We start from the raw sequence: 24,692 nt of genomic DNA on the forward strand, positions 1-24,692 counted from the left end.
GGGCTCGGCGAGGGTTGCCGGGCCCCGGCCAGGGGCCGGCGACCCTCGTCGACTACTGCGCCCACCACCGCCGGCCCTTCCCGGCAGTGGCGGGTTGGCGGCGGCAGCGGCGAGGGCTTCCTCGCCGCTGCTGCAGGTTTTTTTTTTTTTTTAAATATAATATAATTTTTTTAAAAAAAAAGTACACGTCAGCGGGCTAAACGGTATCGTTTTTGGTTTTTAATGCTGACTGGACCTCTCCAGCGAGCCGTGTCAGCGCCACATCGGATTTCTGGCGAGCCACGTCAGCGTTGGCACTAAAGTGATCGATTTTCAAAAAAGTTGGCACCAAAGTGATCCGAAAAAAAGTTATGGCTCCAAAGTGATCGCCGTACATAAGTTATGGCACTTCTAGTGTAGGGCATTAGTGAAACGGAAAAAAATTGGGGTAAGATATCTCAAGAGAAAAAAGTTGATACTTTTTTTATGAAATTTCAAAGAAAGATAATAATTCTAAGTAAATCGAATTGTGTCGTGTGGTTTATTATTTAAACGTGTTATTCAACATTCGATATGAGCTCACGGTGGCACTAGCGTCCTTCTTCTGTTCATCATTTTCTTTATTTAACATGGCAAAAGAATTCAACATATGTGGCGCTAATGATTTGTTTATGAGACCCCCAACTCTGACAGGGCCATGAACATGTTCCTTGAAAACATTGTCCATGCTTTCTCCTCCTAATATACGTAAGAGAAACAAAATCTTATGACCCTTTTGTCTGTGTTTTTGATCTTTCTGGTAGGCTATCGTCTAAATTTCACGTGCAATTCGCCGTACAAGAAACAGAAGAAAAAATATGGAAAGATAACTCATTAACAAGGTCTTTAAAAGGCTTCAAACCTTGCCCGTTCAAAAGCAAAAGGGCAGGGCCCTTTTCTCTTTGGATCTCCCCCACATTAAACTAATCTATCAGCTTTTTGACATTGCCTTGATTCAGAAAGAGAGAGAGAGAGAGGGAGGGAATGGCACTTGAAGCAGTGGTCTTTCCCGAAGACCCCTTTAATTATTATAATTGCAAAGAAGTCCAAAGCTTGTTGGGAGAGAGTTGGAGCTTTGACTTTGGTGATCAAGAGCAGTGTGGGAACAACCATTTCCTTAGTATTCCAGAGAGCCAAACAGAAGACCATGAATGTAGTGAGTGGAATCATCAGCCAAATGTATCATCGACGGCTGTGATTGACCGGCCGAAGCGGCGTCGGTTCAAGAGCAGGAAGAACAAGAAAGAGATGGAGAGTCAGAGGATGGCTCACATTGCCACCGAGAGGAATAGAAGAAAGCAGATGAATGAGCATCTCTCTGTTTTACGTTCTCTCATGCCCGACTCTCACGTCCAAAAGGTAAACAATCTCTCTCTCTCTCTCTCTCTTCCATTTGCTTGCCTGTGCTTGTTAGAAAACTTCATGTGGCAGTCATGAGTGGAAATATCACTGACATGAAGTCCACTTATTTAACTAAAGTCAAGAGGAAATTGCACATTGCTCTTGGACAATCCACAGGCAGTGGCTGCACAATTCTTTGAATCTAGCATTGTTCTACTCTTTATATGTAGAGATAGTATTACCACATTTGGTAAAATCAAACGAGTATGTTTCTTAAAAAGATGCTTATTAAAAATCAAAATTCAAGTAGACTATCATGTTGGTAAAAGCAATTTTCTATGGTTCCCTTGCATTCGTTTTTTTTTTTTTATGTTGATTCGACTCGAAGTATTCGTACTGTAAAATCGATCAGGTTGATCAAGCATCAATTATAGGAGGGGCCATCAATTATGTCAAAGAGCTAGAGCAACAATTGCAGCAGCTTGGTGCTCACAAAGAAATGGAAGGACAAAGTTCAAACTGTGGAGATAACACCTCCTCTCCTTTCTCTGAATTCTTCACCTGTCCACAGTACTCGACAAGCCCGGGTCAAGGCAATGACTCGGTGCCCATGAACGAGTGGATGGCCTTCACTCAGTCTGCAATCGCTGACATTGAAGCGACCATGGTGGAGACCCATGCAAATCTCAAGGTAAGGTCAAAGAGACGACCCAAGCAGCTGCTGAGGTTGGTTTCTGGGTTGCAGAGTGTGGGACTCACTGTGCTACACCTCAATGTCACCACAGCTGAAAACTTTGTTCTCTACTGTCTCACTCTCAAGGTACGATCTTAATTATTCTTTTCCTTGTTTTTCACCTTAAGATGTTCTTTCATGTATCGCTTCAGGTGGTGCCAAGTAGGCGCTACGTCATTAGGAGCTCGTCCAAATTTTGTCATGTCGATAAAACCGTATGAACATTTTAGTGGTGCTAGTTACAACGGGCGAGGTGGCACGAGAGCGAAATTGTGCAAACATTGAGCATTAGATGACTCAGTGAGAAGGAAGTTAAAGGGGAAGAAGTGGAAAAACAATAGCAGTAGACAGAACACATCCAGAACACGGTTCTTGATTTTTTGGAAGATGTATGATTTAGAATTTGAGTGGTGTGGATTTGAAACTTTTGAATGTGCAGGTTGAAGATGATTGCAAGCTGACTTCAGGGGATGAAATTGCCGCAGCTGCGAATCAGATTTTGAGTAGCATTCAAGAGTGAGGGAGTCTTTCTTTGATCTTGAGAACCCTGAAGATGGATTTATGTCTTACTCTCCCTCTCTCTCTCTCTCTCTCTCTCTGAATTCAATATTTCGTTTATCAGGAGATGAGATGCGGATCTTCTAGAATCTCAGTCTGTATCAAGTTGCAGAACTGGCAACTGGCAACTGATGTCATTTAGCACACGATTTCTGTCGAGTCTCTTGAAGTGGTACTCTTGGTTGCTGTTTGGAGGAGAATAGCCCTTCACATGAGCATGTCTTTCCACTAATGGAATGCAAATCCCGCTATCTGCAATCGTGACCAACACTAATTAATCATTTTACCATAAAAATAATCTCCACATGCAGATCAACAATCTTAAACAAGTATCCTGAAATTTCAACAGAGAGTATATGTTTCTTTGGCATATTCATGTTTTGCTTATTCTTTGGAAGATCTGACATTCTCTACCTAAAAGTAAGGGAAAATGCAGTACCACTTGACTAAACGATGACTTTCCCAGTTTCCCTTGATGGACGGAGAGAGCAGTAAGATTTAAGTAGGCATGTCAAAATTAATCATAAATCCATTTCTTAATCTATATTTGATATGCTGGGTAGTTATATGGATTGGTTATATTTAGTAAATGAATTATATATGGATTTAGAAATGGCAATGCCCAAAATATTATGAATATTAAATAAATTCACAATTTACTTAGACCTAACCCACCTCTATAAGGCGCTCGCTCCCTTCAGTTCGCCTCAATTTGGGCTTGAGTTTCCTAGATTTAGTTAAATGTTGAAGCGTTTTAGCAATATGAATCGGGTATAAATCACTTAAATTGTATTTGCATGGTAATGGGTCTAAACGGGTTAAATGGATCAATTTGAGGTCGGACCATTTTCAATCCAACCAACCCATTTAACGGGTCTAAGATTTGAGAGACAGCAAGCTTCATCAACTCCTTCAATCGATCTGAATATGAGGATCATAGTTCGCCTAAGTCAGCTTTTGTAACTAGACAATATTCTCGGGAGGACACAAATGGTTGGATCTGCCTCTGCCCGACTTGCAATCGAAGTGAGCATGTAATGTGCAGCAAGTTTGTTCCAAGACACATTCAACAGTAAAACAACAGGAAGTGAATGTCTTTGTGCAGAGAGGGAGAGAGAGAGACAAAGTGATCTATATCAAGTCCAGCTTGATTATTTGGCAGTTGGTATAGGCACTCCGGATTCTCCCGCCAGATTTTTGTACACACCCTGTAACCTTCGAGTTACCGGACCTACTTTTCCATCACCAATTACCCGTCCATCAATCTTGACAACCTGCTAGGCATTATTAACAGGCATTACTATAAATGTCAATCAGAAACAATGTTTGGCTATCGAACTTTTAGTAGGATTGGTACCTCAAGATGTAATCCTAATTATCTAAGTGAATTCACAACTTTAAATAAGCAATATAGCAGAATGCACCATGAAGCATAATTGCTTTAAATGGATGATTTACAGCTTTTCTGCCACTAATATTTTGCAGTATAAAAACAGCAGTGACTAAATTCACCTCTTATGATCTTTATTAGTTATACTTTAGATTGTCATAATCGGAGTTCCTTAACCAAGCCATCTTCAGTGATCAGACAAATTCACTTGACAGGGCCATCACTAGGGCTTATTCATCGCAACTTACATGAATACAAGTAAAACTAGCTCACCGACTATATCCAACCGATCCATCGCCAAGTCACACAGTATGAATTCTAAGCTCAATGCACTCAGGTCATTTCCTCAAATGGAGATTGAATGCAACAAGCAGAAACTAAAAGATGGTATATAGGACCAGTGCTACCAGGCCAGACCCATGAAATGGCCAACTATCTAGGATAACATACGAGGGACTTCTGCTAGATTAAGAAGTATGTTGATCCCCAGGATTCACACGTTATCTGGATAAAGTACAAATTAAATGTAGAAGTCTGCCCATGTTGATCAGCTCATAAGAAACCTATTTCCTAAACCAATTAAATGAACATAGGGCAGTACAATGTAACAGTAACAGTGCCAAGCACCATAAAAAATGCATATGTTTGTAGACATCCAAACAGCACTTTAGTCATGATTAACCACAGTATTATCAGAGATATCTGGGACTTACTGGACTAATTTCTCCCATGGTGCCTGTTGTCCATACCTGCAATTGGTTGCAAGAATAAGGATGAAAAGCACGAGCTAGAACAATGCAAGAATTTGATTCGTTCAAAAATGAAAGGAATAAAACAAGAAACAGGGATCTGAAGCCACGACTATCATTAAGAGGGTTGTAATGTCATATTATATTAGTTAACAACTTTGGCACAAAGGCGTGAGGTCTTCCAATATTAACATTTCAAGCAGTGATACATGTTTTTACATGTTCTCCAAAATTCCATGCATAGCTTCTAACATCTTCTGGTTCATCTATAGCAAGTAGGGAGGGCACCTTTCCCAGGCATTTTACACTACCCAAACATGTTACCAGGAAGGAGCCAAACACTAATTTAATAGGCATCTAAAGTATCCCAAAGAAAACTAATCAGGAAAAATGCACTGAAAAATCTAACATACTTATGGTGTTCAAAATTATCGTCGACAAGGTATCTTAGCAAATTAACAACCCAAGAAATGTTCTTTTAATAGTTGTGGAGCACATCCTTGCTATTTATGCAATAAAGTCCAATTTAAATTCAAAAAGAGAGACGCAAACCTCATCAGCTATGTGGAATTCTGATAAGCTAATTCTCCGTTCCTCTAAGATCAGATTTTCCTTAACCACTAGGTCCATGACCTGCAACATCAATAAAAGGCTTGGTATAACATGCTTCATCAAACAAAGATGTCTATTAAATATGTAGGGAAGCAGTCATATGTTCAATCCATTAATCAATTTAGGAGGGTTAAAGAAAGGAAAACACCAAGCTAACTAGAAATCAACTACATGTTGATGCAAATATCATGAGGGCTCTGTCTGCTTACAATATACCTAATGCAGCATATAACTCAAGCAGAAAAAGTATTGAGATACTTATGCAAAAGTCTACCCTGGAGCTCTTATCTACAGTAGCGTGATTTAGTGGATCACAAATAATCGTATCAACCATTTGATTATTGCTCCAGGATCTTGAAGAGTAAACCAGCTTATAATTGAACAATAAGATGATGACTTATCCATTTCTGCACTTAATTTTTTTTTGTATTTTTCCTTTTCTTAGTTTCACAATTCCGGCCCTCTCTAGAGAGCTTTTAGGCTCTTAAAACTTACAGTTGCTCGGGTAATGCCAGGAAGGCAATAATCAGCATGAGGTGTCAAAACACGCCCTTTCTTTACTAAAAACTGCATTAAAACAGGAAAAGGGCTTTCCAGTCAGTAACTCATGGAATAAAACAAGCAGAATTGGAGACACTGCCTTCATTGCTAATGAAAGCAGATCTATAAATCCTTTAGGACTCCAATGAGCCTCATGCGCTGCAACCTGAACAACACTCGCTTACATTAAAATAAGCTTACAATGTTCGTAGCATTTGTTTCTGACACATAACCATCCTTGTCGAGCATGATGGCGTCATCTGCATTTGCATTGTTCCCTTCTACCTGCATCATTTTCACAATTCAAATTGTATCAATACGTCGATCTGAAGAACTAGCACGCACTTGCGAAACACAAGCTGCACAGAATTTTTTTATGTGAATATAGCACGATTGACATGCCCATAAATCCCCACTCCATGGGGCAAAGCTTGCCAACAGAAAGAAATGATGACTATATGATCTCACCAAAGAAAACCACCCAAGAACGTGACATTAAGTAAACAACATATTGGTTTAGAAATGCAAACAGAAAACTTTCACTATCAAAGATGAAACCAGTGTAGAGTGAAGCCTGGAATTCAGGTTCATGGGACAGAAAATATAAATTTTATTAATGCTACAGAAAAGTTCACCAGGCCATTTTCCAGTAAAAAGTTAGCATGATATGACAATCCAGTTTATGTTGTAAAAAGCAACATTACCTTCGCAAGTATGTTATTCAGAAGATTGTTGTGGTGAATCTTGGAATCCAAGTTCTGAAATACAAACGGCAGATCAAAATCAACCACAAAGATGAATCGACGAGACGTGAAGAAAATGCTATCATCTTTTTGCTAAATATAACATGTCAACTCACACTTGTCAAACTGAAATACCTAAAAGTACACCCTACCCTACATCACTATTACAAATTCAATAAAACATTTCTGAGGCATCCGAATGCCATGAATGGCATCATAACAGCACAATCTCATTAGACTGCTTTCCTGCAGAAAGCTTCCCAGTAGAAGAAGGCTGAACATGAATTACAGGGAATGGGAACCAGTCTTCAATGCTTATAGTGCACATAAAAGTTGCTTCTAAATATGTATGAGAGCATCTTAATTGCATAATGACCACAGTATGATTAAGCATTGTTCACTGAGTGGCACCGCCCTCAAGGGATGATGAATATGATAGCAGTGAACCTGTTTGTGCTTACGTGATGGTCATTTTTACAAAAAAATAAAAACAGAAAAAAAAGAGCTTTTCAGAAGGTGGCAAGCGAACTCCTACCAACAGTGGCTCCTTTAGTGCTTACAAGTTGATAAAATTTGTGATGGTACTATTCATTGGTTGCGGGTAAAGGGGAGGGAAAATATCATCTAAATGGAAGAAGCCTTGAGGTTCAGAGAAAGACCTAACCTTCCAAGGGTAGATTTCTTATGATTATGAGAACCTGTGTTTCCTTTAAGTAAAAGTGACACTTTCAATTGATCAAATCTTAGCATTGCAATAAAAATAGAAAAGTTTGGACATGCTTCTTTCATAATAGTTTTCTGGGGAAAAAATACTCGTACTCGTGCATTGTTGTCACTGTTATAACTTAGCTAGAATTAATATTGAGAAGCTGCAAAATTACCTTCTTTTGTGAGAAGAGATGAAGTTGATGCTCTTATGAACATAAAGACCAGACAATGATCTGATAAACAGCATTTGATAGCAGATTATCAATACTCTCTTCACAAGCAAGGCTAGATAAAAATGGAAGCTCTTTTACGGTTTTATCTAACTCCAGAGGTGAAAAAGGAGCTCTTTTACAAGTAACTTTCAAGAGCTCATTCACTGAATTTGAAAGGACAATAGAAGCAAAAACATAATTCTTGTCATTTCCACTTTCTTGGAAAGTCAAGATATAAGAAATAAGCTAGGCGTATGATTAGCAGCCAAGTTTCCACTATAATACTTGCCAGCACCCAAATTATGGAAGTGATTCGTGATCAATGCCCTCAAATCTCAGTAGACTGTTTAAACCTACTGAACGTTAGATATACAGATATCTCCTACAAGCTAATTTTACCCTCCAAAAGGAAATGCGGGCACAGCACTCCCTCCAATGATTAAAATAGGAACAAAATGAAAATATTTTACCAACTCCAATAAGATGAAAACAATTATAACCTCAATATCCAAAATGATTTTATATCATTAAACCAATGTATCTTACGTTGGGCGAGTTGCGTCGTGTTGTGGCTGTTACCAGAGTAATTCCATGTATATTATCATATACAGGGGGTTTCCATTCAGGGAGCACTGAATTATCAAGAAAGCAGGAATGCAGCATCAGAATGTATACAGAGAGTAGAATAGAAAGGAAAAAGAAAGCGAAATTTAAAAGGCATTAGGATTTTGCCACAGTGCACAGTATTGAAACCTTTTTCACTTTGCAATCTCTCATTAGCAAGTTAAACTTGCAAATAAAAGAGGATAAGAAAAAACCACAGAAAATGAGAAAACTGGATTAGTACAAACTAACAAAATGCCCTGCAAATACCGAACTTAGTATGACTAAACAATGCTTGCTTGCCTGTGATGAGGTGAGAGTTTCCACATAGCAGCCTCACAATCAGAAAACAGAGAACAAAGAATACCGAAAGCAATCACCTCAACCCAGAATCAACTTAAAATATGGTGAAGATAACAAAAATAGTCTGTGAAAACTTGGAAGCAACCACAGAAAGAGGTGGACCAATGGTGAAGCTAAAGATAATTGGATAGACAGATACACACACACAAAAAAAAAAACATAACCAGCAATATGCAGTTCATGCTTGTGCGAAACGAATTCAAACGAAAAACAGCAATTACGCTTTAACTTAGAGCAAAAGCATAGGCAGTTGATGGTACCTATTAATGTACAACCATAAAGATTGAAAGCAGGACTCATGCCAGAAGTAACCTGACAAAATCAGAATAATTTGAAAAAGTCATGAAAAGTCAACAGCAAAGGTTCATAACATTCAAGAGAGACAAGTGAATGCAACCATGAGTAGCAGGGAATATTAGGATGTGAATGCATAAACTTGTTCATCCAAATATTAATTTACGTCGATAAGGGTTTCAGACCTCCATTTCATCGGCCAAACAATAAAAATGACAACCAGACAAGTGTGCGCATGAGTGCTTTTTGCACACACGCACAAGAGAGAGAGAGAGAGGACCTTCTTGCCACGCGTTAGAGACAAACGAATGTGTGCATTATCAAACATCCCATTCCTAATAAGAGTCTTGAAGATCGCATCCTTAACCTGTAATAGGCATTTAGTTAACATAAAAATAAACAACAAAAATGCGGACCAATGAATAAAGATAGATCTGTCCCGGCCAATGCTTGTGAACTGGCTTGTGTAGGCAAACAAAATCCCCCAAGCAATGAGACAAAAGAACTTGTTCGTCTTTCAAATCCTCACCTGTTCACGTGTCGGAACATTGCTAAAAGCCAGAGCTTTGGCTGAGTCAAACAACCTAACATAAGAGCAAGTAAAAACATAAGTGCAGCTATTACACATTAAACCATTATCCCTCAAATTGACATTTCTAATTTCACATTTACAAAGACAGAGAGAGCAATACAGGCACGCGCATAGAAATTAATGGGGAGAGAGAGAGAGAGAGAGAGAGAGAGAGAGAAGTTGTCAGACATTAAGTTCCATCACACGTCTTTCATATTTGAAGCTTGTTCATTGGCCTGAAGACAGTATAGCTGAAGTCTGGTACTCACACAATGCAACGGGAGACAATGAACAGCATCCTTCATTCCTTTTCACTACTAACTTTTTTAATGTACTTTATATTGCAAACAACTTAACCGGCACGAATATGCATTAAAAATTGAATTGCCGGGGATTCCTGCGCAGACCTATCCAAGTGTTCTTCAAGTTTAAAAATCTTCCCATTGTTAACTCGAAGACCCTCCCACACTGAATCACCACCTTGGACTACTGAATCAAAGACAGAAACCTGACATATTTACAATGTGAGCATCAGGAACATAGAAAACCTTGTTAAACAAGACAAATTAGCTTACTAACAGCAAATTAACATTCTGTATAACCTTTGCACTGTCACGCGGGAGGATCTCATCACCAACCCAAGCAAGTAGCTTTTCATTAGCTGGTACTGGAAGACCAGGGGTGGGCTGTGATGATCTTCGTCTCACTTGGCGTTTGAGCAGGTTGTAAAAAGGTAAAATTTGCTCCAGCAAGTAATATAGGGACATCGGGAATTGCTGAAATAATTGCAAAATTGATTAGTACAACCTGCTGCAACATGGACAATTGAATATGAATAAGCTATGAAAAAGACTATGGAAAAGTGTTTCTAGATGAAAAAACGAAAAAAAAAAAAAAAAAAAGAATCGCTGCTGTTCCTTCTGGACTACTGGAAGAAAACCTATTCATGCTTTGCGTTTTTTTGGATTTCGTAGAGCTACGGTATTTCTGTCATCCAATTTCTAAAAGGGCCCAAGAGAGCCACCTCAATCATAAGTAATAGTGATTTTTGCCTAAAACCCATATACTTTGTAGGATTCTAACTGCAAAAAACAGGAAGGGCTTGGCTGGACACTTCCAGCAAGATAATTAGTTGCATGCTGGACAGCAATATATGCTGTCCATTCTAGCCAAAGAATTTGTGCAGGAAGACACTGTGTACTTCCAGAAAGATACCAGAAGCTGATTGAAGGAATGCTGCAGGTGTACATGGCCTGTCAGTCACCTTCCTGAATAAGTATGTTAATTGAGCACAGCATTGGGAATCACAAGAGAAATAAATGAAACATATTCGCTCGAGAGAATTTAAATAACTATGGATAAAAAGCCAGACCAAACAAATTGGAACTGCAATTCTGTTTACTGACCCCTGAAGTGATTACATGAGAAATTGAAAAACCCCAAACTGCATACCGAGGGATACTTTTTAGGTGGATCAAAGCGTGTAGACTTGTGTACACTTTTGTACCACCATGGAGCCCATATGCCATCTATAGGCTTTGGACCAGCTTCCCATCTGAAAATTCTCAGGTTAGTATCTCTTCAAAAGCAAATGGAAATGGAAAATGACAAATTATCTTAAAATGAATTTTAACTAAGACTCAAGATTAATTAAGAACAAAAGGTCACTAAATACTATACAATTACACCATCAGCATACCTGAGCATAGCAGCTTGAAAAGGAATATCTAAGTCTTCACAAAGACCACGCAAAGTAGCCTGCAAAATGAATAGACGACCATTAAAAGGCTACGGAACTAGGCTATAGACATTTAGATGCTCAACAAATAATTAGAAAATAAAAGGGGAAAGAGGCAAAGAGCAACAGAATTATGAGGGGAAACTCAAGTTACGCAGGAGGATAATATGTTTAATAAAAAGCAATGCAAAAATCTAGATGGTCCCAGAAAAAAATGTGCTCTGAGTCAATCATGCAATGCAAGGAGTCACCTCAACTCTAGACTGTAATGTGAATACTCTGACCTTCTACAGTGCAAAATCCACATATGCTTTGATTTCTATATTACACCTAACCACTTTATTTCCAAATTCCTTTACAGAAGAACGTTCATAACTCAGTGTTACTGACATCTTCTTTACTCTTTACATCCTCAAAGTTTACGACCAAAAACCTGAACAAGGCCAAAGGTATCCTCTAATATTATGAGCTTGGTTCCTAAATTGTTGCTTGTACATGCTTTATTTAAGGAAATGTTTATATGGGTATCGATCCAACAATGAAAAAGTGCTTCAATGGCTAAGAGGGATGGGATATCTTCATACAAAAGGAACAACACTTTATTGATAGGCTCATCTCAACAGAACGCCATACACCCATGCAAGAGACAAGAACTTTGTGAACCAGAGTGATCTACCAATCACTGGAAATACACATGCAGGGAATACAATTCATTATCTATGATTGTACAAACACAATAAAATAACAGAGTACAGCATAATAGGTGTTTCTACTACCTCAGGATCCTGTTGCAGATCTGCAACATCAACAACTGCCGGGGGATTCCCCAGCTCATACAGCTGACTATATATGGAGACTAACTCTGCCAGGCCTATCTCGAGAAAGGATGGAGGAGTGATCTTGTCAAAGGATGGCTGACACAATATTTCAAACCAGACAATGTTATGGCAAACGGAGCAACATGTAAAAAAGGTAAACAGACATAACCAATAACTTCACTGCACGATATTTCAAACCAAACAATGTCATGGTGGATGGATCAACATGTGGAAAAGGTAAACAGGCATAACTAAAAACTTCAACTGCAAGATTTGAGTACACCAATTATCATCAAGCTTATAGCCATTTGACTGTTGGGATGGGAAGCAAGGTCAAAAAGATTGCCAATTACATCAACGTGTCAATCTAATTATTTTGGGAAAAAGTAGTGAAAGGACAATACTTGTGGCTAATGGAGCCTCGGAAGAACCTGAGTGAGCCACTAAGAGAATATTAGACAGGCTCAGGGCATGAGGTTCTTATAGGACGAGAAAGAAGGAGATGATATGTATGCATGTATGAGCATCAAATTCACAATAGCAAAAACACATCATTCTAGCACAACTTTTGAGAGGGGAAGATTATTTTGGTGAGCTTTCCATATTCTTTGGCCAAAAAAAAAAATCTAAGAGCTAAAGCATGTATGTTTGGTTTTAGCCATTTTTGGCATGGAGGGGTACCGCAAGGAGGAACTCACAATCTTACAGGTTTGAGAACCAAAAGGTCTAGCACAACTATTTGAAATCTTATGAAGAAGAGATGAAACCTTAAGAGATTATTATTTGCATATTCAAACGAAACATTGGGTTTTCCCTGTAAATTCATAATATTGTGTCTGAAAGTAGTTCTCCCTTTCGGTAGTGTTTGTTAAACTTATTCTTCCAAATAACCAGGTAATCAAGGTTGACTGTAAAAGTAGCAATTTTTCTTAGATAGCACTTGCAAGCATGTCTTTGTCCAATCCTTTTCTAAAAAAAAACATAGAAATTAGAATATATTAGCAGGATCAAAGTCTTCTTTGGCAAAGTTAATAGAAAGTTGAATATGCACTTTTCAAGTGGAACACTTGCAAGCTAGCATGTCACATCAAAGAAACCCCATATTCTTTTGTTTTGTTAATGAGATCTTATTCATAGATTGGCTTAGAAGACAGCTTTTCTACATGGCCAAACTCTTCCTTGAAGCTCTTTAAATGAGACTTGCCTCAATTGAAAAAGATTTTACTCCATCATGGAGGTTTGTGTAACTTGCATTTCATGCACTCACAACCCATGAAGAAAATTCATGAAGTACTTTACCAATATATCCATGGGACTACGAATCAATATGAAATGCTTTCCTTTCTTCATCAGATCATTTGCAATACCAGGCACCCGTTGCTTTGCAATATGCTGTTGAAAATGAGACAAACGGGCAAAGTCAAAACATTGGTCCAAATCTAAATAAATTGGTCCCATGATTATGACACGTGTGACCATTTCCTTTGATTGATTAAAACTTTAGAACACATCAGTTATTTCTCTTTCTTCCTTTCTTAATTAATTAGGTAGGAGACCAAAATTAGGAAGTACAATGACCTGGAAAAAGTACATCAATCTCAAACCAGAAGAACCACACTAAGCAAACGCATGATTTGCACAACGGATTTTGTAACACAACGATGAACAAGATTACTTATTGCATTTCCAATATTCTATCTCAAAAAAGTTGATGGTCATAGAACATTGACTCGAAGTACTAAAGAGTGAAGACCATATAGATTGAGAACATGACCTATCCTGCTTGTTGGGCATGAGAACTTATACCTTACAATAACGGTATTTCTTGCTCCCAGGACCAAATATGATATCTTTTACAACTTTGTTGGCATCAGACTCCTGTTCAATTGTCAATTGAGGACACGAGTAAGAAAAACAATATCACAAGTAAAAAGCATGCAAGTTGAAAATTTCAGAAGAGCACACAGCAACAGAAACTTAACGAGAGAACAGGTAGTGTTAGTCATTTAAAGCAAAACCACAAATGGTTCTCTTTAACATGATGTTGAAGTACTTAAAAGTTTAATGCCCGCTCCCTCCCTCTCTCTCACACACATGCGCGTACTTTGAAGCAAATCAAACATTTTCAAAATAAAAGGAAGCTGCTACAGTCATCAAGTACACCTGTAGCAGCGGGAGAGTGAGATCATGAATAATAGGATGCACATGATAGTGCAATCTAGTCAACTAGGGGAAGTTCTTCGGTGAATTGTTGTTTCAAGGAAACGGTTGCTGGCAGAGCATCCAGCCAGTATAGTCTTCATTATCTTATTTTGAGAATAGCACATATTATCGTAATAAAGAAAGGATCACCATAATCTAGAGGCTATTTGACACAATCAAGATGATGATTATGTTGAATTCACCAAGAACAAGAAAATAGAGAACAATGTCGAGCTTCAGCGACATATCTATGGTAACACTTGAGAGTTGTGCCAGCGTTATACTACTTCATCTAACATACCGTTTTGGACAAAAGATCCTCCCGGTAAGGCCTATCTACACCTGTCGCCCGAAGGAAATTTGCATAAAGAGGTTCATCAAGCACTTCCATGTCATCCCTCTGAGAACAAGCACATGTATTTAAGCAAGTTAGTAGAGAAGCAATTAGGCAATAGCATTTCAACCCGTAATGACCATATACATAGCAGAATAGGTTCTGACTTAGTGGATTTGTTCTCCACTTCTGTAAGAACAGAAAAGCAGAAACCGAAGATCACAACCAAAGCTAAGACACCCTAAAAAATTCTATTTTATTTTCCTTAAAATCACAAAACCTTTCGTATAAAAGTGCTTAGAACAAAAGTTTTGTTCCTCCACTTTTCTCTGAATGAACTACCACACAGCAATTACATTACATAGGATATTCATCTAACAAATATATATAATTTCCAAGTTATAATGTCAAGCTCCATCTAAAAAGCTGCAGCTGTATCTTCTGAAAAATCATCTTAGAAATTACTTTAAGATGTAAACTAGGCAGCGTACTCTTCTCCTGACTCTGATTATGATAGTATCCATATATCTTCCGGCTAAAGAACTAATCAAAATGCTAATTTCTGCTGAAACGAATGTTGCCCTTTCCAAAACCTCAATGAAAAACATTAACGTTCACCAACTTTATAAAGATCAGGCCAACAGAAATGACTGCTAAGACAACATTCAGACCTAAATTTAGAGTGGACAACATTTAAACCTGAACCGCTCCCTCAAGACGTAAACAACTGCATTAACTTGAGAGATACACTGCTATATCACAGTAAATAACAGATGCTTGAAGACAAACTGAGAAGCAGGTCCTATGCAAGCCTTCTTCTGTTCTATATTATGACAGCTTTCTTAAAATTATTAAACCTGATTATAGATTTTTAAGTGTAACGGCTCTCCTCCAATGAACTTGACTGCCAGTATGACAGCTACCGACCCCTTGTACATACAGCAACATCTAACACACATGTGAGTGTTTATCCATATTTGTAAGCCAGTCTCATTGAATCTCCATGCTCTTTGTCGAAATCATTATCCATAAAAAAAAAAACCATACATTATCTACCCAAGGCTCCGTTTGTTTCGTGGAAAATGAATAATTCGAAATTAGTCAATGAAAAATGTTCTAATTATCGACAACAATTTATGTCTAAAAATTTTCGTGGATGATGATGAGACTATTTTTCCTTTCGTTCATATTTGAAAGTGACGCAGGTGATCATTTTTAAGAAAATGCATTCCAAAATCGTTCATTTTCCCCAAAACAAACATAGCCTAAAGGTGTTTATAAAGAAAACTACGCCAAAAACAGAGATACATACGTTGCCAGCCGCTCAACGCCGTGCAATTGAATTAAAAGAAATCCTCCGACTTCGAATCCCAACATTACAAATGACGCCTGCCTACAACACCGAGAGCACAGAACCGGCCATACAGATAGAGAGAACCGCTTCAAACACAAAACCGCCACCGACAAAAACACAGAGGAATGAACAGCAACCCCACCATTTCGCAGCCAACTGCCGTACGCCACGCGGGGGACGTAACGTTCGAACAACTATCAAACAGCCCAAGAAAACACCGTTCCAGCCTCGCGCAAGCCCACGATTACGGAAGCATCTCCCACGGGAAGCCGCCCAATAACGGTGACCGGACAACCAAAGCACGACGCCTTACGAAGGGGACGGGAACAGACGGAGGCAAAGAGGCGAATGACCCACCTGAGCGAAGGAGTACATGAGGCTGGTGCTGAGCGACCTGGGCGCGGACCACGAATGGATCAACTCCGGCTCCATTGCTCGACGGACGTGCCGACGGCGAGTGAGAGAGAGAGAGAGAGAGATCTTGAAGAACTGCCGGCGGTGATGGTGATGGTGTGGGTGATGAGAGGACAGTGCGGCGGTGCTCGTGCGACGCCTCGCCTACTTTTACGAGGATGAAAGGCTGCTGCCTGCTGATTGATTGCCTCTGTCGCTCCCCAGAATCACCATGTGATTCTTTCCTTTGTCGTGAAGTGTTTTTCTGGTCGTGGTTAAATTCGTGTCCTGAGAAAAAAGAGAATAAATAAATAGATTTTTCTTTCCATTTTCACCGCTAAACTCCCATTTGGGGCATTTAATACTTAATAGGATTAATATTACGAAAAATCTCGGATTGGTACGCCCGCCTGCCCGTGACGATTTATTTACTTTTCCTTTTTTTTGTTGGTTTTTCTGTTTTTATGTAGGATTCAGTTACCAAAAAGATAAAATCCCCACGTATATTAAATAAAAGGCACTATATTTTTATAATCGCTAGATTTTACTTCCATAAAAAATTAGTTCTGTCAAAAAGAGAAATTTCCAAGAAATCCAGTCATTTTCTACGTTGTCGATCAAATTTATGGATAAATTGTCAGGTGAAATGTAGAAATAATTTCACATAAACAATGTTTTAGCACAATCATTTGTTTATAAATTTTCACATTTGTTGTCCATATCACCATTAAAAAGCCCACTTTATCAGTCTTCTTATATATATAATGGGATGATTAGATGAAGCAAAAAAAAATTCTCAAAAAAAAATTCTCAAAAAAAAAGATGAAGCAAAAATTTGTTTTTTGAAGATTTTCCAAAATAAACTCTCAATTAAATTCTCCGACGTGAAACTTTAAAGATGACATTTAATTAAATTAAAAAAATTCATAAAAATAATATTTTTTTTAAATGCCAGCAATCTCATTATTTTGGATTAACAAAAATTAATATCATCTATAAAATGTGTATGAAAAGATACCAAGATGTCTTATGGTGCATAATAATGTTAGTGTACTCCTAAATATTTCTATAACGTCATATATGCTTTGTAAAAAAATATCTTACCAATAGTAAAGAAAAAAGATAAATTATTTATGGTTAATATATGAAAAATCCTAAACAAATACACTTGAGATAAATTTACTCCAATCTAATTTTTGGGTTATCAAAAATCCCAAATTGGTAATTTCCGTCAAATTTTACAGTGAAATTATTGAGCTGGATGATGTATGGCAATAACTCAATTAACTGACAAGTCCACATACAAATTTATATGATTTTGGAGAAAATGTGTCACAGGTTTATTAATTGGAGGTTTTTGGTAACTCAAAAATTAGTTTTGAGTAAATTTGTCACAAGTATATTAGTTTGAATTTTTCGTAGTATTATCAAATTCTTTATATATAGTTAGTAAAGAGACTTTATATATATATATTTTAGACTAATGAAATTAAAATAAAAAATTCATCAAGAAAGTAAGCTTTTGAGATAAGAGAGACAAATAATAGATAAGTTATTATTAGAGTAATGATGAAAAAGAGACTTTTAAATTGTTTACTATATAAAAGAATTGTCTTTTTTTCCTTATTATTTGCGAGATACGTTTACGCTTATAAAAATATCTAGGAATACTCTAACAAAAATTGTTTAATTTGCTAAAAAACAAAAAATATGAAATGTTTAATTATGACAACTAGATCTTATATATAAATAAATAAATAAAAAAGAGAAGGAAAAGGTCCATCACTTTTCAATTGAATGATTGAGTCTATTTTGTCTTTTAGTGTAAATGTTGTGGATGTGACCACACATATATAGAGAAAGATGCCCCGAAAAATATCAAGATACTTGTGTTTTGTGATCTTTGAACCTATTTTGTCTTTTTAGTGTAAATGATCTCTATTGATTTTGTATCGAGACTACAAGAGATAAAGCACATTAGGGATTTTCTTAGGTAATTTGTGTATGATTATAGGGTTATTATCATGAAAAACCCAAAATTAGTATATTTGTGATAAATTTATACAAAATTAATTTTTGAACCACAAAAAACCATAAACTAGTACACCCGCGACAAATTTATTTTTTGTCAGTTTCCATTAAATTTTACCACCAAATTTCTGAGTTGGATGACACGTGGCAGTTGATAGGTGTTCCAGTTTGGGGTTTTACCCTCCGTTTATTACAGTTTTAACAGTTTGTGATTTTCCGTGATATTAATTCAATTTAACGGAGGGTAAATTTATCACAAATGCACCGATTTTGGGTTTTTGGTGGTCAAAAAATTAGTTTAGGGTAAATTTGTCACAAGTGTACCGGTTTGGGAATTAAAAAAAATTAATTTGGCGTAAATTTATCACATGTGTACCAGTTTAGGGCTTTTCGTGATATTAACCTCTAATTATATAACCGCCTCTTTTCTATGAAACGTAAATTTAAGGATACAAGGTGTGCGAAATTTGACATAATATTTTTAGGGGTTCCAAATAGGTCGGACTTGATTTGGAATATCTTTTTATAGCTATGTCATTGGTTTTCTCTCTCTCTCTCCCTCTGTGTGTGTTCATATGATACAACAACAACAGTGGATGCGCAGCGTCCGCCTAAGCCCGATCAGGGAAACTGGCCCCTCGCCGTGGCGGCCGATGGCAAACGGAACGGAGCCACCAACCCTTTGCTCCTCTCTCCCTGTTTCTCTTGTACCCTTTTCTTCTTTTCACCAAATTTCGTTTTTTTCTTAATCTTATACTGAAATATTTTCTTTTCATGATTTTTACTGTGAATTCATGCGTGGTTTTGGTAGCTCAGCAGCCGCAGGTTCTCGTTCACCGCATGAACAGGAGGACCGAGATATGAAAAAAAAAATGAAGAGCAAATAGTGGAAGGACCCAATCGAAAAGCTAAAATTCGGGGCCGCGATTCCATAAATTTCCCCAAAGTTAAGGGCCAGAAATAGGAAAAAGCAGAAAATGCACGAAACCGCACCGTGCGATAGACCGCTGTAACACAAAACTTCTCCTCCTTAAACCCTCCGAAAGCCCTGCAGCTCCTCCGGCGCTGAGCGTTCGCGTGCCCGGCGACATCTTCAAGATCGAGCGATGTCTCCGATCTGAAATCGAACCAGGAAGACGACCCAGGAATGGCGTATCGAGGACCACCCATGTTTCGCGCTCTTCTCGGGGCCTCGCAGAATCGAGGACTTTCGCAGCTGTGAGTCGCTTCTCTTCGATCTGTTCTTACGCATTTCGCCTTGATCCTCGACGAAATGATGTGGAAGACTGTTTGTTGAACTGGGTCGGTTTCCCTTTGGCGAAAGAATCGAAATGGTTTGATTTGGCTTTGTATGCGCAAGAATGGGGTTGTCTTCGGGAACGAGCAAAATTGAGTCTTTTTGTATTACTGAAGGAACAACATCCTTGGTGGTGCACGTCTTATAGCTGAAATGAGGCGCCTGTTCGCTTTTGTGGGTCCAGTAGGACTGCTGTGAGTTGGTACTTGGAAATGAGGATTAGCAATTGTATCGAAGTCACCCGTAATCTTGAATATGGAATCTCGAATATGGAAGTTGGCCCTGAAGTTTCTAGTTCTTAACTTAACCCTTTTCCTGATGCAGGCTTGGGAGCTCAAGGAGCTATTCACGCGTGATTCCAAATGGTAGTTTCTCTTGGGCAGGCGATTTATTTTTCAAGTTTTTTTGTTAATGCTGTAGTTTTAGCATTGCGCAATAGCGAAACATGGTTGATTGCATGAAGAATGGGTCGATATGGTACGATCAGATAGATGAAACCTGTGAGCAGTTTGTTGGGCACGCAATAGTCTTTCAAAATAGATTGTTCTGGAGGTTGCACAGTACTCATCTTTAGATGCTTTGCCAGTCGATGAGACTGTATATAGGGAATCTCAGTGTTTGTACATTCTAGTTGAGAGTATATCTGTATGTGTGCTGCATTTCAACTTTGAGTACTGTTTTATTTATGTTGTATGTGGGAAAACGTTAGGTCCAGGTTGTAATTTTTCTGCTCCAGCTATGAGAATCATTGCCTCTTGTTAATCCTTTTTAAGAATGTGAGTTGGCTGACATGCTCTAGTGATTGTCCTCTGTAATTTTAGTTCCTGAGTTTAATTGCCGGGGTATTTCGTCTTTCTCACATAAGGGGCAGAGTACTTTTGTTTTGACTCGTGCAAGTGCCTTGACTCTTCAGGAAAAAAAGGTAACTCCTGGAAGCTAAGTTTATATGTCCATTGGCCACGGATACTATTTTGGTTTTATTTATTTCCTCAGGAGCTGATATGTCTGATATTTTCACATGGAGATGGTATTCACTAGATCTATTGTCTTGTCTTTAGAATGCCGAGTTCTTAACTTTTTCGAATTGGGCAAGGTTTATGACAACACAAGTAAAAGCTCCTCCACAAGCTAGACAGATGGTATATTTTCCTTTCTCACTACTCTGGCCGTACAGTGTTTCTTTTGCTTGCTTAGCAGTTAGCACGAAAAATATAATTGCTTAGTACAATGTTTAATCATGGTTTACAACTTCGTGTAACTTGTAATGAATTACTTCTTAGTATCCAAACCCTACAATATGATAAACTTGAATGAAAGGCGAGGCTACAAACAATGTGGGAGTAGCCCTCTTTCACATAAAAAAGAATCAATCGAATTACTCTTACTAAACATCTCATGGAAATTTACAAGGAAAGAGCCTGGATGAACAAGTAGGAGTTCTTACGTCAGGAAAAGTGTGTCCAACTTTCTGAATGGAATCATTAGAACTTCATGCTTCTCTGTGAATTGTAACTGCATGGCTATTTTGTCTGGTATGCAGGGTGCCCTTCAGGTGACCATGTTGAGTCCAGGAATTGTCTATGAACCGTATGCCCTGCGCGAACCGATTCCATTCTGGAAGAGGTAGGTTTTTTGAAGATTTTTTCTTTTTTAGTTGACATTGGCCAAGCAAGTCGAATATTGTTCAGATGGTTAGTTTGAGCTGTACCGTGAATCATATTTATGGAAGAGCATCACATTTTGAATCTCTTTGTATTTTAAAATTCTAATTTCAAATGTTTGAGCTTTAAACAGGAATCCATTTTTAGGTGAATAGTCGGTGTTACTTGGTAAAAGGACATAAAAAATAATATTGTTGCTGCTTTCATATGGATATGGTTGTCTGGCAGATACTTTTTCCTTTCATATGCAGATTTTGATTTATTGTCTCTCAGATGGTTCACTCGGAGTGGTTGGAGGAGAACCAAAGATGATATCATCTTAGAGGTGATATTTTGTATGGCACTTGTATTTACTTCTCACTGCTTTTCATTTAATACACCTCTCACCAGGATCAATTTTTTTTCTGATTTTTCATTCTATAGCTTAAAAGTGCATATGCCATCGCTAAGTTAAGGAAGTCTGGATACTCAAAAAAGGAGTTCTATGAGGAGGCCATAAAGTTATATAAGGAGGTATCTTCTCTTAATTTTGTAATTTGTCTGAACATTAAATTTCTGCAGCCCATTACTTTGAATACAGTTCCTGTAAGTTGAAAATGGTCCGGCATACTTAATTGTTGGTCAATGTAAATGCATACCAAGATATGGCAGTCATATGCTATTAGTTATGAAGTTCTCGAGTTAATTTCCTAATCCAACTTGTGTTTGTTAGAATTTCTGGCCTTTATGCAGCAAATTTGACTTTTTTCCTGGATTGCAATCTTATTTTTCCTTTTTCTCCAGATAAATTTTCTATTAGCCCACGGTGATAAAAAATCATTGAGGAAGGCAGTTACAGAGAAGATGTACTCTGTATGCTTCTGGTCTCCAATATCCATGCCCTCTCCATGCTGAATCATCTCATTTAGACCAATCTTTTTTTAGTTTTTGGGGGTGATATTCTGTCTTCATGAAATACAATGCCTCATCTGGAACATCATTTTTCTTTGTTTGACAGACCCTAAAAAATGACATTAAGATGAGGGAATCCATGTGGCATAAGGTTTATTGGGAATTGATTGAACCAGTCGTGAAGATACGAACTTTGCGAGCTAGGCTGGCAAGTATTCAGCTTCCACTTATTGAGTTCAATTTTACTTATGCCCAAGTTTGTAAGATATCGTTATTTCCTTATGTATTCGAGCAGTTTTATCATGTAAGCACGAAAAAATGAATTCCGGTACGATGTCGATATATTATGAAGCGTGATGTATATGTGTGATAAACCTGGTCCACTGGCTGTTTCATTATTCAATGAGAGTGAAACGTCCACGCAAATGGTTGTAGCAGAGGAGGAAGCAGCACTAGTTGGCTCTACCTATGAAAAAAAGAAGCAGCAGCAATAGTTGACTCATTGCTTGGCAAGTTATCTATTGGATCTCTTGGTGAAGTTCCAACCACTTGTATGAATATCATGAAGTTGGTGAATGATGCATGCTCTATGTGAATGTTCAGCAGAATTCTTCATGATCAATTGAGTTAAAAATAATCAGTAATAAGTATCAAAATTGAGGAAAAGTGTTCCCAAGTTAGAACTAAATACTGCTTATAGTCTTCTCTTCTTCAGAATATATCATCATTGCCTTCGGTCAGTCATAGAAAAATTATGGGGTTTTATATCATCATTGCCTTAGGTCAGTCATAGAGAAAGTATGGGGTTTTGTATGTCAGCTCAGTACTATACATCATTGGCCTTTTTCATAAACATCTGGTCCAATGAGATTCTTGCTTGTATTTTGATTTTCTTCTGGCCCATGAGATTTGTATCATATGGCCTCTGAAATTAGTCGATGTCCACACCCTTCTCTTTAAGGTAGATTATCTTATTTTTATTTTTATTTTTTGTTGGTATTTTCAGTATACCAAAAGAGTGCTATGCTATTATATGTGCAAGCTATTTGCTTGTTTTGAATTCTCATAGTGCAATTGAAGTCAGCACATGTGCTTTTATTTTCAGATTGGTGTTGACCGGAAGGATGTCAACAAAGTTTTCATTCAGCTTACTCTTGAGTTCATGACTAAGCAGGTACTGTTCACTGATTGGGAACTTTGCTTCTAATTGTACTTGTGTCTTCAGCAATTTCATCAATCCATCTGTTTGTACTATTATATAATAGCCACCTGATTTATGTTGGGTTCCTCCATTGCAAAATTTTGAGGAGGTCTTGGTACCTTTTGCGTGTTCATCGATGTCTTAGTATTCACATGGTAATGATGATCCCAATCATTTCTCAATCAATGATCAGTTTTAAGTGTGAATCACAAGAAGGAAATCACAAAGAGGAAGATCGTGACTCAATGCGACTATTTAATAGGTACAATACAAGCATTGATGTAGTATAAAGTGAGAAAATGAAGATCAGAGAGGAATTTGGAACCTAGTTACAAAAGCTAAGAGAAATGGACGGAGTTATAATTCGCTGATTCTTCTCTTGCCAACCTTTTCTGACAAATTTTCTATTACTACAAAAGTTTACAAGTGCGTTGCACATGAATGAAAGAAGATGTGGGTCGATGCTTAGTTGCTTATGCATCCTGTCTCACACTTTTATTAAATTGATTAAGTAAGAAGTTTTTAGTTCATTTTTACAGTTCATGCACATTGTTTTTTGCAGAAGTTTGAAGCATATGATTCGAATGGTAATGTGGTGGCAGGCGATAAAAATAAGGAGGTAGGCTCTACATCTTATCTCTCTATGAGGCTGCTGTCCTTGAGTGATTGCTTTTCTGAAACTTTTTAAGAGCAACAAATTAGGCACTATTGCTTAGTTCGTGAAGAGCAAAGAAAAGAACACTGCGTCACGCTTTGTTCAACTTTTCTGTTAATTTAGTAATTTAGATTGTTTATAAAAATATTCTTAGACAACCATTCGTTCATAACTGTTCTATTTGACATTATACTCGCTTCATGACCATTTTTTGGTCACATAACTCTTGGTGCTTGTCTCATTTTTCTAGGTCCTTGTGCGTGATATCTGGGTGTTCGAGAAGTCCCTCTTCCACCGTGGATCTTACTGGCGTCTTTGCGGGAAGATTGTATTATAACCAGGCTATCATCAGTTAGAAACTGGTCGAGGGGATATTGGAAAAGAAGTGGTCACCGATTATTGGAAGCTTCTCAAGCTAGGATATGTCTCCCGGAGAGAAAACTTATAGCGAGACGAGATCTAGACTTTTCATTTTCCTTTTGTAGGGTTGTCATTTTATACTTTTGTATCAATTTCTTGTTTTCATGATATCAATGACGATACCTGTGGTTTTGCAGCAATGTTGTCCGAAGTTGATCTTTTGTGCCTGGGAAATAAAAGAGAAATTGTTCTTTGCGTACTCCAGACATGGTCGGCTTTCACATGGTTCTTTAGTTTCCGTGCTTAGCGACTCTTTCCAAGA

General features: G+C 37.8%; 3 protein-coding genes across 9 annotated transcripts; 2 read left to right on the forward strand and 1 right to left on the reverse strand.

Moving 5' to 3' along the window:
* The first annotated feature begins 930 nt into the window (after positions 1-930).
* LOC115680915 (transcription factor bHLH96-like) lies at positions 931-2,908 on the forward strand. 2 transcript variants are annotated; one of them, XM_056309967.1, is made up of 4 exons: positions 931-1,377; positions 1,772-2,179; positions 2,532-2,608; positions 2,715-2,908. In XM_056309967.1, exons 1-4 carry the CDS (start codon positions 1,003-1,005, stop codon positions 2,719-2,721), a joined length of 867 nt encoding a protein of 288 aa, XP_056165942.1. In that variant the 5' UTR covers positions 931-1,002; the 3' UTR covers positions 2,722-2,908. The 2 variants fall into 2 exon arrangements, with proteins under 2 accessions (XP_056165942.1, XP_030460614.1); XM_030604754.2 differs by having other exon boundaries at positions 932-1,377; positions 2,532-2,908.
* Positions 2,909-3,539: 631 nt separating this feature from the next.
* On the reverse strand, positions 3,540-16,332 carry LOC115681022 (branched-chain-amino-acid aminotransferase-like protein 1). 2 transcript variants are annotated; one of them, XM_030604877.2, is made up of 19 exons: positions 16,239-16,332; positions 14,495-14,593; positions 13,798-13,869; positions 13,291-13,383; positions 11,950-12,087; positions 11,135-11,193; positions 10,888-10,990; positions 10,038-10,211; positions 9,843-9,943; positions 9,394-9,448; positions 9,145-9,231; positions 8,831-8,882; positions 8,151-8,236; positions 6,646-6,699; positions 6,143-6,226; positions 5,897-5,968; positions 5,342-5,422; positions 4,754-4,789; positions 3,540-3,924 (listed from the first exon to the last, which is right to left on the reverse strand). In XM_030604877.2, the coding sequence occupies exons 1-19, from the start codon at positions 16,311-16,313 to the stop codon at positions 3,802-3,804; spliced, it is 1,644 nt and encodes a 547-aa protein (XP_030460737.1). In that variant the 5' UTR covers positions 16,314-16,332; the 3' UTR covers positions 3,540-3,801. The 2 variants fall into 2 exon arrangements, with proteins under 2 accessions (XP_030460737.1, XP_056165837.1); XM_056309862.1 differs by lacking the exon at positions 13,291-13,383.
* A 2,976-nt stretch (positions 16,333-19,308) lies between these two features.
* LOC115680909 (uncharacterized) lies at positions 19,309-24,634 on the forward strand. 5 transcript variants are annotated; one of them, XM_056310245.1, is made up of 12 exons: positions 19,313-19,523; positions 19,927-19,967; positions 20,424-20,524; positions 20,661-20,741; positions 21,143-21,225; positions 21,492-21,588; positions 21,687-21,776; positions 22,047-22,115; positions 22,261-22,362; positions 23,260-23,328; positions 23,918-23,974; positions 24,261-24,634. In XM_056310245.1, the coding sequence occupies exons 1-12, from the start codon at positions 19,453-19,455 to the stop codon at positions 24,345-24,347; spliced, it is 948 nt and encodes a 315-aa protein (XP_056166220.1). In that variant the 5' UTR covers positions 19,313-19,452; the 3' UTR covers positions 24,348-24,634. The 5 variants fall into 5 exon arrangements, with proteins under 5 accessions (XP_056166223.1, XP_056166220.1, XP_030460606.1 ...); XM_030604746.2 differs by having other exon boundaries at positions 19,318-19,523; positions 21,537-21,588; XM_056310247.1 differs by having other exon boundaries at positions 19,495-19,523; positions 20,468-20,524.
* The last annotated feature ends 58 nt before the right edge of the window (positions 24,635-24,692 follow it).

The sequence above is a fragment of the Syzygium oleosum genome, unplaced genomic scaffold (assembly GCF_021117445.2).
Source record: "Syzygium oleosum isolate NSW1041296 unplaced genomic scaffold, Sole_v2.1 Sole_v2.03, whole genome shotgun sequence".
In the NCBI taxonomy this organism is placed as follows: Eukaryota; Viridiplantae; Streptophyta; class Magnoliopsida; order Myrtales; family Myrtaceae; genus Syzygium; species Syzygium oleosum.